General features: G+C 41.4%; 1 protein-coding gene across 2 annotated transcripts in view; it reads right to left on the bottom strand.

Annotated features, from left to right (window-relative positions):
• CDC42SE2 (CDC42 small effector 2) overlaps positions 1 to 16,713 on the bottom strand; it is a 352,848-nt gene that overhangs the window by 44,447 nt on the left and 291,688 nt on the right. For both annotated transcript variants that reach the window (XM_085632718.1, XM_085632719.1), the window contains exon 4: positions 14,353 to 14,454. In XM_085632718.1, coding sequence (XP_085488844.1) covers positions 14,353 to 14,454 — 102 coding nt within the window. The remainder of the gene's footprint in view (positions 1 to 14,352; positions 14,455 to 16,713) is intronic.

Below are 16,713 nucleotides of genomic sequence, written 5' to 3'. Positions count from 1 at the left end.
GCGCTGCTCGGTTAGCGCATTGGTAGTTATGAGTGGGTGTGATCATGGTACAGCACTGGTTATGCAACTGGCTTGCTTCACAACAGGTGTGGGGATCACATATCGCACTGTACATGCACACTGCACCAAGTGCAACAAAAAATAAACACAGGCGGAGAGGGCTGGGTAGGACCACACACAGTCACTGCTTCGAATACAACTGAAATAATCCCCATTCTCGCCAGAGTGTACAACCTACACTTCTCCCTCCCCACAAGCCACTGTTGCCAGCAAGGACAGCACCGCATAACGAGGGAAAGTTGTGTACTGATATACACATAAATATATACATATATGTTAGAACTGTGGGTCTCTAGTTGGCAGAGGTAGGTACCTTTGTCCAAATAGGGACTCTTGCTTCTAGTCAGGGTAAGGGGCTATACATCTAAAATAACCCCTGCTCACCCCCTTGGTAGCTTGGCACGAGCAGACAGGCTCATCTCAGAGGCAGTGTGTAAAGCATTTGTGAACACATACAGTAATACAGTGAAAACGCTACAAATGGACACCACACCAGTTTAGAAAAATAAGTAATCTTTACTAGACTTAACATAAGACCAAACGACAAAAATCCAGAATACTGAAATAAAAAAAAACTTTAAAATGGTAGAAAATAGGTTAGTTCAATGTAGATGGTAAACGCAACACTTTACTCTCAAAGTACCTTAGATGCGTCACACAAACAAACAAAAGGGTTGCAGGGATGTTGATGTGCCGTTCCTTACACTCAGGGGAGTGGATGCGTCGGTTCCTTACTGCTGCGCAGGGGAGTTGAGGCTCGCTTCCTTACTGTGAAGGGGGTTGATGCGTCATTTCTTACTGCGGCCCGGTGATGATGCTTCAAGATGGTGCCTCGATGCGACGGGAAGATCTGGTGCGATGCGAGAAAATGGCGTCTTGATGCAATGCAACAACGTTGGATGCGATGTGTGCACGCCCGACGGCCTTGCGGTGAACTCGGTAACTTCTGAGCCGCGACAGGCCCTGCGACATACTTCTCTGGTGATGCGACGGAGACCTCTGAGGCGGCGACACACTTCTCCGGTGATGCGACCCACTTCGTCGGGGATGCGACGGTGAACAGCTGCGGCGGCGCTTCTCCAATTGCATCGTGCATCCAGCTCCCAGCGACACGCAATCTTCTCAGCGGGCCCAAACAGTAGGCACCTCTCTGCAGGCAGAATTCCCAGCAAGGGAATTCAGGGGAGCTGGTGATGAAGTCTTGTATCCCTGAGACTTCAGGCAGGAGGCAAGCACAGTTAAAGCCTTGGAGATTCTTCTTCAAGATTGCAAAAGTACACACAAACTTCCTTTTCTCCTTTCCTTGGCAATAAAGTAACCACTGCAGGCCAGGCCGCACAGCACAGGGGCTGTCTCCTCCTTCAGTTTCCTTGGTTATTCTCCTTGGCAAAGGGTTGTCTTGATTCCCAGAAGTGATCTAAAGTTCTGGGGTCTGGTTCCCCCTTTTTATACACACAAATCCTTTGTCTCTGAAGGCAGGGAGCGTCTGCACCTAGTCCAAACCAGTTCTGGGTGCATTCTGCCAGTGCACAACTTCCTTTGTCAGTGTGGGCCAGGGTCATCAGATACACCACAGGAGGTGGAGCCAACATTGTGGAAGGAAGGCACAGCCCTATTCAGGCCCAGGTGCTACTCCTCCCACCACTCTCACTGCAGGTAGGTCTATTCAGCCTAGTGCTGACTCACCCTGCCTCCTGGAGCAACCCCAGCCCCTGTCACTCACACAGCAGACATGCAATACACAACCTAGCACAGGCAGGCTGGATGGTTAGGTAAGAAAATACCTACTTTCTAAAAGTGGTATTTGCAAACACAGAATGTTAAAACCAACTTTAGTAAAAGATGTATTTTATCATTCTGAGTTCAGGCATACTAAATCCGTTTTTCTACCATGTTCCCTAGGTCAGTTAGGATTATAAGATGTTATAACCAAACAGGCCTATGGGGACAAGTAGCCTTGCAATAGTGAAAAAAGAAAATGGCTGTAATTCACTATCAGGACATGCCACACACAATAGGGTATGCCCTACCTTTCACATACGATGCACCCTGCCCTAGGGCCTACCTTAGGGGTGGCTAACATGTAGAAAAGGGAAGGTTTAGGGACTGGTAAGTGGGTGCACTTACCAAGTCAACATGGCAGTACTGGACTGCACACAGGCTCTGCAATGGCAGGCCTGAGACACTTTATAAGCTGCTTCTGTGGGTGGCACAACCAGTGCTGCAAGCCCACCAGCAGCATTTGATTTATAGGCCCTGGGCACACAAGGTGCACTGTACGCGGGTCTGACAAGTAAATCAAATAAGCCAATCATGGAGTCACTAATCCATTACAACAATTTACAATAGGGAGCACTTGCACTTTGGCACTGAATGGCAGTGGCAAAGTGCCCAAAGCAGCTAAACCAGCAAAACACATAGAAAAAACACAGGAGGCAACAGCAAAAAATGGAAGGGAGACCCATGCCAATGGTGTGAGGTCTAAAAATATATATGTATACATATATATATATGTTCAAAAAACGAAGTTCCACTCGCGCTCTCGGGCGGCACATGCAGAGAAACAGCGGACTCAAATCCAAAAGTAAAGGGGGTTTATTAAATCATAGACCCGCCGTGACGCGTTTCGCCACTTTCGTGGCTTGTTCACACAACGTTGTACATACAAATGACACCATTACATACTTTTCGACTGTCATGGAAATAGAAAGAGGCTGTCACCATTGATGTTATATCGGATCAGAAGCAAGGAAGCAACATGAGCGCCATCTTAACATGTTCATTATGATTCAACATTCTCATGTTATTTCCACCTCACGTTGCAAACAGTGCACTAGGACAAATCCCATTAAACAGAAATATTAAATAAAGTATACTCTAATTTGTCAGCACCATTTAAACATTTAACGAAAATTACTCGTTATGTGTTATTATTTAGGATTTTAAGCTTTTTTGCCCCTACGTATATGAAGACAACAATTTATGCATTTCTAAAGCAGTCATGTAAATCAAATTGGATATCTTCGTATCGTATAAATGCATACAGGCGATTGTTCATTTGTCAAATAAAGTTTTTGTTCAACGTCGCAGGGATAAAAAATGTATGTTTACCGGGGATTAGTTTACCCAAATATACAACGTTACCATTGTTATCTGATGCGAGTTAAGAATCATGTTGAAGACGACACTCGCTTCCTTGGTGTATTATAAGCCTCCTATTGCCAAAGTATTAATTCCCCTTGTTAGTGGGTAAAAAATCGAGTTTATACACTTAAGCAGGTAACTTAATTCCTTATCTACTGTTATCTCACAATGGACTTTTAATCTTTCAATTGTACCCTGATTAGTGGGTAAATGTAATTTATGTTATTCTCGATTATTTATTATTGCAAGGTGTCATGTATTACCCTTATTTCACCTTCTTGTGCTCAAACTATAAAACCATATTGATTTATCTTACACAAAAGGACGTCGGATGATCTGATGAAGAAAAGGGGGGGGGAAAAAGGGGGGGGGGGAGATTTGTAGATCTCAAAACTGGGTCAGCCAAAACACCCTTTCTCTTCTCTTCCTGTTAAGAAGATAACACATAAAAAAGAGAATATATAAGAATATACATCTCAAAGCAGTCATTGATATAACATATTCATTCATTATACAGATGTATTGCCATTTCTTCATCAAGATTATGGCCATTAGGAAACAAAGTGCACATACTTATAATGTGTTTTGATTCGCGCTGTCTCAATCTTAACACCCTGTTTCCTCCTCTCATTTTGGGTGTAATTTGTTCAATGGCATAGTATGTGAGTTTAGAACAATCAGAGAAGTGGTAACTTGAGAAATGACGGGCAATGGGATATTGTTTATCCTTATTTGTAATAGCCCGCATATGTTCCAGCACACGTTTTTTTGCCATATGAACGGTGCTGCCAACATACCGGAGTTTACACGGACACTCCAAAACATAGATCACAAAGTTACTCGTACATGTCAAAAATTGTGAAATACTGATCATGGTATTAGTGCTGGTGTTCATGTATTCTTTGACCATTTTGCTGTTCCTGCAGGCTTTACAATGGCCACATGGAAAAAAGCCCGGTAGATCAATACCTCTCACTTCAAGGTTGAAATTAAGATCACTATGTACAAGAGTGTCCCTGAAACTGCGTCCCTTCCTGTATGTGATCATAGGTTGTGTTGGTAGATTACTACCTATAATGGTGTCATTTCTCAGGATTTCCCAGTGACGTTGTACAATCTTACGGACTTGGGTAGAATGACCATTGAATGTCATGATCAATCTAGTTTTGTCCTCTTCTTCCTGTAGTGTGGTACCAATTTCTGGGGTCAACAGAGTGCTAGATCTTTCAACTGACTTTATTCTTTCTGCGGCTTTTTTGAGAACCCATGATGGATATCCTCTTGCTTTAAACCTCTCCATCATTATTATTTCTTCTTTCTGGTAGTCTGATAATAAGCTACAGTTTCTTTTTGCTCTGAGTAGTTCTCCATATGGAATGCTCCACTTTAAATTATCGGGGTGACTACTCAGAGCATGAAGCAAGGTATTGCCAGCAGTACTCTTGCGATATAAGATTGTATGTACTTTGTTGTTTTTCACCTGCACACATGTATCTAGGTACTCGACTTTCTCTTTACTGATGGTACTGGTTAGTGTGATGTACCTAGATACATGTGTGCAGGTGAAAAACAACAAAGTACATACAATCTTATATCGCAAGAGTACTGCTGGCAATACCTTGCTTCATGCTCGGAGTAGTCACCCCGATAATTTAAAGTGGAGCATTCCATATGGAGAACTACTCAGAGCAAAAAGAAACTGTAGCTTATTATCAGACTACCAGAAAGAAGAAAGAATAATGATGGAGAGGTTTAAAGCAAGAGGATATCCATCATGGGTTCTCAAAAAAGCCGCAGAAAGAATAAAGTCAGTTGAAAGATCTAGCACTCGGTTGACCCCAGAAATTGGTACCACACTACAGGAAGAAGAGGACAAAACTAGATTGATCATGACATTCAATGGTCATTCTACCCAAGTCCGTAAGATTGTACAACGTCACTGGGAAATCCTGAGAAATGACACCATTATAGGTAGTAATCTACCAACACAACCTATGATCACATACAGGAAGGGACGCAGTTTCAGGGACACTCTTGTACATAGTGATCTTAATTTCAACCTTGAAGTGAGAGGTATTGATCTACCGGGCTTTTTTCCATGTGGCCATTGTAAAGCCTGCAGGAACAGCAAAATGGTCAAAGAATACATGAACACCAGCACTAATACCATGATCAGTATTTCACAATTTTTGACATGTACGAGTAACTTTGTGATCTATGTTTTGGAGTGTCCGTGTAAACTCCGGTATGTTGGCAGCACCGTTCATATGGCAAAAAAACGTGTGCTGGAACATATGCGGGCTATTACAAATAAGGATAAACAATATCCCATTGCCCGTCATTTCTCAAGTTACCACTTCTCTGATTGTTCTAAACTCACATACTATGCCATTGAACAAATTACACCCAAAATGAGAGGAGGAAACAGGGTGTTAAGATTGAGACAGCGCGAATCAAAACACATTATAAGTATGTGCACTTTGTTTCCTAATGGCCATAATCTTGATGAAGAAATGGCAATACATCTGTATAATGAATGAATATGTTATATCAATGACTGCTTTGAGATGTATATTCTTATATATTCTCTTTTTTATGTGTTATCTTCTTAACAGGAAGAGAAGAGAAAGGGTGTTTTGGCTGACCCAGTTTTGAGATCTACAAATCTCCCCCCCCCCCCTTTTTTCCCCCCCCTTTTCTTCATCAGATCATCCGACGTCCTTTTGTGTAAGATAAATCAATATGGTTTTATAGTTTGAGCACAAGAAGGTGAAATAAGGGTAATACATGACACCTTGCAATAATAAATAATCGAGAATAACATAAATTACATTTACCCACTAATCAGGGTACAATTGAAAGATTAAAAGTCCATTGTGAGATAACAGTAGATAAGTAATTAAGTTACCTGCTTAAGTGTATAAACTCGATTTTTTACCCACTAACAAGGGGAATTAATACTTTGGCAATAGGAGGCTTATAATACACCAAGGAAGCGAGTGTCGTCTTCAACATGATTCTTAACTCGCATCAGATAACAATGGTAACGTTGTATATTTGGGTAAACTAATCCCCGGTAAACATACATTTTTTATCCCTGCGACGTTGAACAAAAACTTTATTTGACAAATGAACAATCGCCTGTATGCATTTATACGATACGAAGATATCCAATTTGATTTACATGACTGCTTTAGAAATGCATAAATTGTTGTCTTCATATACGTAGGGGCAAAAAAGCTTAAAATCCTAAATAATAACACATAACGAGTAATTTTTGTTAAATGTTTAAATGGTGCTGACAAATTAGAGTATACTTTATTTAATATTTCTGTTTAATGGGATTTGTCCTAGTGCACCGTTTGCAACGTGAGGTGGAAATAACATGAGAATGTTGAATCATAATGAACATGTTAAGATGGCGCTCATGTTGCTTCCTTGCTTCTGATCCGATATAACATCAATGGTGACAGCCTCTTTCTATTTCCATGACAGTCGAAAAGTATGTAATGGTGTCATTTGTATGTACAACGTTGTGTGAACAAGCCACGAAAGTGGCGAAACGCGTCACGGCGGGTCTATGATTTAATAAACCCCCTTTACTTTTGGATTTGAGTCCGCTGTTTCTCTGCATGTGCCGCCCGAGAGCGCGAGTGGAACTTCGTTTTTTGAACATATTTACTTGCCGGTTTTGCTCCGCCGGTCTCGCGCCACCCTCTAAAGATTGAGGACACCAGAAAGGAGGATCTTGGCTTTAATTGAAATTGAGTGCCCTTTGGATCGACTAATGGATCTGGTGATCACAAGAAAAACGTCACAAGCCGCGCCGCTGAACTAGAGAGACCTCACGCTATCCCATAAGGACCGGGGTACACCGTGCAGGTAAGAGAGATACGTGTTCAGTTATATTTTCGCGGGATTTTTGAACCATAAAGCATTGAAGAGTTTTTCTGAGGTCACAATATATGATCAGAATTGTGTTACATATTAACTCTGGAGTGACAAGTGACGATTTCTGTGGCACTATATATCTATATTTAAAGATAGATATTTTCCCTTAGCCTGGGGGAACTTTGTATTGACAAAGGGGCTGGCATATGCATAGTTTTGCAGACATATTTCCAAAAATCACGAACATCTCAATTTGAATATCTTGGACTTTCCGAAGTCGGATGGATGAGGAAAGGGAACGCAGAGAGGCAGCACAAGCACTTTTTGCGAGGGCACCTGGTGTTGCCAAAAATGTACAGGCAAAAGCAGCAAGTGAAAATACAATCTATAATACACTGAAAAGATTGGAAAAACTCCATAAACAAGAAATCTCTAAGTGGTGGGAGGCAACATCACTCCAGGATTACATTGAGAAATCTATGATACCTAGAGGATTAAGAATTTATATAACTCCGTCATATGACTCTCCAGACCCCAAAATGCTGGAGGAGTGGTCCATGAATTCAGCCTGCAGCTCAAAGAATATGCTAGAAATACTAGTGAAATATGCCTGGTCGGACAGAGAAAAAATCAAACAAGAAATAGAAGAAATAAAAAAGAAATTGGATGTACATGAAGACCAAGATATAATTGTCAAATTCTTAGAAGAAATGAAAAAACGTCTAAAAACTATGGAAGATGACATTAAAAAGAGAAAACAGCGCAAATTACATAGAGACTGTGGGGACTACGAGGCTGGCAGAGTTTTAACATACAGTAAAAAGTATGATCATCTGTATGATAATAGAAGCACAGCAGAAACAAACATCAATGCACAACACGATTCACAAGTGGAGGAAGCTATAGACCTCAGTGACACCAACACGGATGAATCCATGATAAGAACGCCAGAAAGTTCAACCTCAAGTACTGAAAGATCAACCTACCCAAAACCCACTTTTTTAGACGAATACCGGTTGATGAAACAGAACCGGCAGACAACAAGGTCGGTGACGAAAGAGAATCGGATGGAAGATTCACCACAACCGAGAGGAAGGGGCAGAGGAAGAGGAAGGGGTACCAGAGGAAGAGGAGGAAAAGGACCGAACAAAGAAGGAAGAGGAGAGAAAACTACGGAGTACATGGGAAGAAGACAGACTCGCTCCAAAAAGAACTAATGATGGATGACACAATGGTAAATCAAACTATTGTAAACTTAAGCACCAAAACCATCAGCCAAAAAGTTAAAAGAACTTTGTGTCTAGGACTATCCTCCTGTCCATCAATGCCAATGAACTATACCGAAAGTAAAATTGATGTTTTTAAATTCTGCAGAAAAATAAAATTAAAAAAATGGCATAAATTGAAACCAACAGTGAATAGAGAAAATCATCACAAAATACACAACACGCAGGAAGAGCCATTGACAATTGGTGACATAGATACAATGATAATCCTGCATGAGCTCCAAAACAATCCAGATGAAACAGGTATGAGCCAAGACTCCCTACTCATCTTGAATGAATTGGAAATACAACATGACTAAGCGGCATGTAGTAATTTCAAACCCCAATCCACTTTTATCCCCAAAATGGGACACGATAACATCGATACCTTTCAGGAGTTAGTAAGTGCCGACATGTTAAAGTTCAGGAAAAACAATTGGGCAAAAAAAATGAAAAAGTTTAAATACAATCTTACTGCAACCCAGAAAGAAGCAATTAAAGATCTAGCTTGTGACGAGAGTATCATAATAAGACCTGCCGACAAAGGGGGCAATATTGTGATTTTGCCCAAAGACATGTACATTAATGAGGCGTTAAGACAACTCAAGGATGGTAAGACATATACTAATGTGACACGGGTGGAATATAATGACAGCATCAACAAAGGGTGGGAATTACTTAAGGAATGGAAAGATAAAGGCCTGTTAGAGTGGGAGGAATTCTGTTTCCTAAAAAAAGACTGTCCCATTCTACCGGTAATGTATCTGCTCCCAAAGATACATAAGAATAGGGACAATCCCCCAGGCAGGCCGATTATCTCATCCAAAGGCAGTTCCCTTGAAAACATCTCACGATACGCAGATCATTTCTTACGAGAATTTGTTGTTACACTTCCATCTTACGTAAGAGATACAAAAGACTTTCTCAATAAAATCTCAAAACTAGTGTGGCAAGAGAATTACGTTCTGATAACGTTAGACGTTAACTCATTGTACACTATAATAGACCATGAGCAAGGGATCCAATCCTGCGCAGGATTTTTGAAACGCAGAAGTATTGACCTATTAGAACACACAGGCATGATCCTGGACATGATCAGATTTTGTCTCACGAACAATTATTTTCTGTTTAATGATATGATTTATAAACAGGAACACGGTACCGCGATGGGTACATGTTTCGCGCCTAGTTTCGCGAATTTGTTCATGGGGGCATGGGAGGAAGAGATCCTAGTGAGACCAGATCTACAAGAATTTCACACCAAAGTCATTTTGTGGCTTAGATTTATCGATGACATTTTTGTAGTATGGCAAGGTGAAGAGAGAGGCTGTACTGTTCATTGATAAACTAAACCAGAACAACAAAAACATCACACTAACCAGTACCATCAGTAAAGAGAAAGTCGAGTACCTAGATACATGTGTGCAGGTGAAAAACAACAAAGTACATACAATCTTATATCGCAAGAGTACTGCTGGCAATACCTTGCTTCATGCTCTGAGTAGTCACCCCGATAATTTAAAGTGGAGCATTCCATATGGAGAACTACTCAGAGCAAAAAGAAACTGTAGCTTATTATCAGACTACCAGAAAGAATAATGATGGAGAGGTTTAAAGCAAGAGGATATCCATCATGGGTTCTCAAAAAAGCCGCAGAAAGAATAAAGTCAGTTGAAAGATCTAGCACTCTGTTGACCCCAGAAATTGGTACCACACTACAGGAAGAAGAGGACAAAACTAGATTGATCATGACATTCAATGGTCATTCTACCCAAGTCCGTAAGATTGTACAACGTCACTGGGAAATCCTGAGAAATGACACCATTATAGGTAGTAATCTACCAACACAACCTATGATCACATACAGGAAGGGACGCAGTTTCAGGGACACTCTTGTACATAGTGATCTTAATTTCAACCTTGAAGTGAGAGGTATTGATCTACCGGGCTTTTTTCCATGTGGCCATTGTAAAGCCTGCAGGAACAGCAAAATGGTCAAAGAATACATGAACACCAGCACTAATACCATGATCAGTATTTCACAATTTTTGACATGTACGAGTAACTTTGTGATCTATGTTTTGGAGTGTCCGTGTAAACTCCGGTATGTTGGCAGCACCGTTCATATGGCAAAAAAACGTGTGCTGGAACATATGCGGGCTATTACAAATAAGGATAAACAATATCCCATTGCCCGTCATTTCTCAAGTTACCACTTCTCTGATTGTTCTAAACTCACATACTATGCCATTGAACAAATTACACCCAAAATGAGAGGAGGAAACAGGGTGTTAAGATTGAGACAGCGCGAAATCAAAACACATTATAAGTATGTGCACTTTGTTTCCTAATGGCCATAATCTTGATGAAGAAATGGCAATACATCTGTATAATGAATGAATATGTTATATCAATGACTGCTTTGAGATGTATATTCTTATATATTCTCTTTTTTATGTGTTATCTTCTTAACAGGAAGAGAAGAGAAAGGGTGTTTTGGCTGACCCAGTTTTGAGATCTACAAATCTCCCCACCCCCCCCCCCCTTTTTTCCCCCCCCTTTTCTTCATCAGATCATCCGACGTCCTTTTGTGTAAGATAAATCAATATGGTTTTATAGTTTGAGCACAAGAAGGTGAAATAAGGGTAATACATGACACCTTGCAATAATAAATAATCGAGAATAACATAAATTACATTTACCCACTAATCAGGGTACAATTGAAAGATTAAAAGTCCATTGTGAGATAACAGTAGATAAGGAATTAAGTTACCTGCTTAAGTGTATAAACTCGATTTTTTACCCACTAACAAGGGGAATTAATACTTTGGCAATAGGAGGCTTATAATACACCAAGGAAGCGAGTGTCGTCTTCAACATGATTCTTAACTCGCATCAGATAACAATGGTAACGTTGTATATTTGGGTAAACTAATCCCCGGTAAACATACATTTTTTATCCCTGCGACGTTGAACAAAAACTTTATTTGACAAATGAACAATCGCCTGTATGCATTTATACGATACGAAGATATCCAATTTGATTTACAAGACTGCTTTAGAAATGCATAAATTGTTGTCTTCATATACGTAGGGGCAAAAAAGCTTAAAATCCTAAATAAGAACACATAACGAGTAATTTTCGTTAAATGTTTAAATGGTGCTGACAAATTAGAGTATACTTTATTTAATATTTCTGTTTAATGGGATTTGTCCTAGTGCACTGTTTGCAACGTGAGGTGGAAATAATATGAGAATGTTGAATCATAATGAACATGTTAAGATGGCGCTCATGTTGCTTCCTTGCTTCTGATCCGATATAACATCAATGGTGACAGCCTCTTTCTATTTCCATGACAGTCGAAAAGTATGTAATGGTGTCATTTGTATGTACAACGTTGTGTGAACAAGCCACGAAAGTGGCGAAACGCGTCACGGCGGGTCTATGATTTAATAAACCCCCTTTACTTTTGGATTTGAGTCCGCTGTTTCTCTGCATGTGCCGCCCGAGAGCGCGAGTGGAACTTCGTTTTTTGAACATATTTACTTGCCGGTTTTGCTCCGCCGGTCTCGCGCCACCCTCTAAAGATTGAGGACACCAGAAAGGAGGATCTTGGCTTTAAATATATATATATATATATATATATATATATATATATATATATATATATATATATATACACAGTACACATTCTTAAGGCATTCAAAACAAGAAAGAGCGGTACCATTAACAAAAGTGTAAGCAGCTTCAGACAACAGACCTGAGAGGGGGCATGGTCATTCCAGAGAATAGGATGGAAGAGGGCAGAAGTAGTTCCGTCTTATAGACTGCCTACGTACACTCACCTCTGTACAGTATTGAATCCATAAGCCTAAAGACACAGACCATAGCGAGTCGTAGGATGCAGGTTTACAGCTCCACGTTAAAGCCAAGCGTTACTTTCTGCAGTCACACTTGTTACACAAAAAACATGCATCCGTGTTCTCTCGATAATAGACGTGCTTATTTTTATAGCAGGGTGGCCACCTTACTCACCGTGGACAGCCAGTCAGGACCCAAGCTTTGAAGGAAAACTAATGCATGCTGGGAAATGTAGTCCGTTTCACCTCCACTGAGCCAATAAGAGAACTAGCCTGATGAGCCTAAAACAGGAGACAGGATATGCAGCGCTGTGGAGTCAGGTGGTGACCTTCCTTTCGGGAGGTGGACCACGATAAGAGCTACATTAGTTAACGGGCTATTTATGGCCTGGCAGCAACAATCACACTGGCGTTTATTGTGAATGTTAAAATGCTTTCCTCAAGTAAACACAATTAAAGTGGCTAAACTCAAAATAAAACTTCATCAAGTCTAAGAAAGTAATCTTCACATGCACAAACCTGAATCTCGGTGCACAATGACCTTTGCAAAGTGAATGATCAGTCACTCGGGTTCCCGGAGAAGTCAGACACTGCCAAGGAAAACAGTCCCGCGGCGCTGGCAATCAGGGCACACTACAGGCGGACACCGCTACGCACAAGCTTGTAACATCACATGAAACTGTGTCTCATCTGCACCGCTTCACGGAGTAAAACAGATCTGAAACTTGTAAAATGTGTGTTTAGGTCCGTACTGTAGGTGGCAGTCCGGGAGGGGCTGTGTCTTTGTAAGAGCAACATATACCATGCAACAAACCACAAGGCTTTGTAGCAGACCAACAGTGCAGTAGCCGACGGTAGGCGAGTCATGTTCAGAGCCAGTTCCAGCAGCCGAGGCCTGTCCCGTCGAGTTGCCTCCCCGCACCAGAGGCTGGCCCTGGAACCCATGTCGCTCTGTTAAGTGTCATGGGCCCCGGCTGTCCCTCTCCAAGCCCAGCCCCACTCTCCCACGGCAGTTCAAGGTCCGCAACGCTGGAAGCTGCAGTGCTGCATGGCCTAACTCTGGGATGGGAGGGATCTTGACTTGTCAGCCTGAATCAGCATTCCATGTTGCCTAGCAATTACTCTAACAACCCGATCAGCCTGCGGTTTAAGGAAACCGCCAAGTGTAACAAGACCACGAGTGGCTCGACCTAACAAGCGTGGCCACACGGCTGCTAAAGTGAAAGCGACCATGAAACAGAACAGATGCCCTGCGCACCCCTGACCCCGAAAAGACGGTGCCCCTGCTCGTAACCGCAAGCCGTAGGCCGTGGGCAGATACATTCCCTGAGAAAAGTGGGACATGCACCCGCCTTTGCCCAATTGCGTGCTGTCTTTTTATAAAGACGCACGCAAAGACCAATAAAAAAATGCTAAAAAAACACACACACAAGCATGTGAAAAGTCCAGAGTGATTCCAAGAGGTAGTTTTCCTAGAGCAGCGCAAGCGCGCTGCGCTAGGCTCGACCTAAAAAAGTAGTGCCAAAAAAATTAGTAGTGGCAAAGAGCCAAATAATGGGTCTGTGCTTCAAGAAAGGGACGAAGAGGAAAAAGCCCACGGCATTAGACCAACAAAAAGCAATCAAATGAGTGAGACTATGAAGCCAACCAATGGTAAGCAATGAGTGGCCTACTAAGCCCACTGTTCAAAAACAATAGGTCCTAAAGAGAAAGCACATGCGCTGTCTAGACAAGACCTAAAAATTAAGTTTAAGACACATTTTATCACTTAAAAAAAAGTCTACAAATTATAGCGACCAGCAAAAATGATACTGTCCACATCTGGAAAAGGTTATTTCTTCAATTATTTATAACTGCTTGCTTGCTTCTAAAGCATCAGAAAGAGTGCCCTGACTTTTTGCACAGTAAAAGCTACTAGTTATCAAAATGGTGCTCTCTTTTTACTGCCTGATAAAATAAATATATCTAACAAACACACATCTAGGGAAAAAATATTTTTAGACTATCTATAGACAGGTTCAACAACCAGCTATAAGGATGCAAATGAACAATGTATAGCAGGAACCCTTTTAGGAAAAATATATCTCAGCATATATAAAATATTAAGAATGAGGTATGTTCCAGTACTTACTGAGTTCATTCCGCTGAACAAGTCTCCCGAACCTACATGAGCAGTATGAACAAAATTTGTCGGCTCCCCAATCATAGTTCGATCGATCCGCCGTCGTCTTTTCTGAGGAGTAGAAATTATTTCATTAGCTTTTTTTTAGGTTTACAGGAAAAAGTTATTTTAATTAAATTCCATAGTAATAGACACACCATAGAGGGGCACCTTAAAAGAAATTGACATTTTACATGCTACTCCCAAAAAAATACTGGTCAGCACTTTACACTAACATGAATTTAAAATCTAATTATCCTGCTTAACCTATGACATGCTCATCTGACTCAAACCAAAATATACAAATTACATACCAAACAGCGGTAAAACAATCTTCTGAATTCAATATCTAGGCCACATGTCAGTGACCACAAATATTAAATGGGAGTCCCATTATTTAGAGTTTTTATTGTCTCAACTATCTGGGAGACCATTATCATCAATAAAACGACTCTTTCGTGCTTACTATTTTTGGTTTAGGCAAATAAATTATGGCAATGCTATGTACCGTTGACCCATAAGTTGTAGGGTATGGTCTATAGCCGTGATATGTGTGAACTCCACTGACACATGGTCTGTGACACTTCCCTTAGATCAGAACTCCTGTCTGTAGGACCTTCAGAGCATAAACTGACACCATGCCCAGCACATACATTGCTGATGAAGAATTCTCTATCACAGTACACCTGCTTGCAATACAACAGGTCCTTTTTTGAGGACGAACCCTCTTTGCACTGTACAGAGCACATGGAATTTGGCTGTCCATTATGCACAGTAGCTCTTCTCAGAGCACCCATAAAACAAAACCCTTTATACTTTTTTACTGCCTAAAGGAAATATCTATTAACCCACCACACAAATAAAGTGCCATTTAAATAAGGCACCAAGAAGAAATATAGCACACACTACCTGAAAATGTTTTTGAGCTATAGCTCCAAATGAATACGTTACTTACCTTCAGTAACATTATTTTGGTGTATACTCTAAACAGATTTATCACCTTGTTAATTTCCCTAGGTGTCAGACTCGATCCAGCAATTCCTGCAAGGCCTCTGCAGCAAGTCTGCCTCATCTCTGGATAGGACAAAACAGAGCCACATATAGGTACCACTCGTCCATGCCAACATAAGTCGTCTCCTTTTTTCCCCCACATCTTCAGATACATAGTGTGGCTGACAAGATTAAGTTTGTACCGGCAGATTGCAGAGCAGACCTTATTACTCCTCAAAGGTCCCTGAGTAGAATTGGAATGTGAGGCTGGTTTGTAAGATCAGTCTCAAGCCCCTGTCCTTTTTATGGACCACAAAGCAATTTGAGTGGCTGCCAATTTCATGCTCCACCTTGGGCAGCAGCTCAAAGCAAACTTGGCAAGCAACATCAACACTTTCTTGGAGACCATACTCATGTGGACCATCAACATTTTGGTGAAAGCAGGCAGAATGTGAGGATGGGAGTCCAGAAAAAGAAGGGAAAAGCCAGCTTGGACAATCTAGACTGATCTACTGCCAATATGGTACACTAAATGCTATCCGTTATCCTTACCAGCCTTGGATGCCTTTTCAAAGGCAATGTAAAGGGGCTTGGCAGCATTGCCTGGAGACGAGTGATGAAAGACAATGGATGCTGCTGCTGCTTTTGACCCTTGACACCGCCTTTAGCACCACGCTAAACTTGTGTGTGTTGCCGGATGGGCTGCAACAGCCGCTGCAGGAAGAAAGTGAGTATCCTAGAGTATCTTCAGACCTGTGCTGCTGGCGGAATTAGCAGGCTGGGGATGACAATCGCAAGCAGCGAAATATAGCTCTGCCGATTTTGACACATACTAGAGCTGCATCCGCCTTTGCCCAAAAAACATAGCCCCATCAAAGGGCACATCCATTAATGACACACTGGATGTCCCTGGAAAATCCGGAGGACCTCATCCAGGCATGTTGTCTGATAATGGCACTGACGCCCAATCAACGATCAGCAGAGCCTGTAGTGTCCAGGCCAGGACATAAATTCTGTTTAGCTGCATCTTGTTCATCTTGGACCATTTTTGTGACGTCATCATGTAGATGTTGGGGCAGTGCAGGAATAATCTCATGTGACATGCCCTAGATGGTGTAGCACCTAACATGTAAACAATTTTCTTGTATTTCTCATCTGGATAAGCTGCAGCAAAAGACTTAAGATTCATCTTACAAGTGGAGGCCTGTACCAAAGTGGGATTCAAATGAAAAACTTGGGGCCATCAGGAGTCAGTTTATGGAGCTAATCAATGGGGCAACTCCCTGCTGTCTCATAAAATCGTTTCGCACATGCACATGAATATGGGTCTACTACATTCCG

The sequence above is a fragment of the Triturus cristatus genome, chromosome 2_1 (assembly GCF_964204655.1).
Source record: "Triturus cristatus chromosome 2_1, aTriCri1.1, whole genome shotgun sequence".
NCBI lineage: Eukaryota > Metazoa > Chordata > Amphibia > Caudata > Salamandridae > Triturus > Triturus cristatus.
Note: the sequence above shows the minus strand (reverse complement) of the source record. Positions and strands in the feature narration are given on the sequence as shown.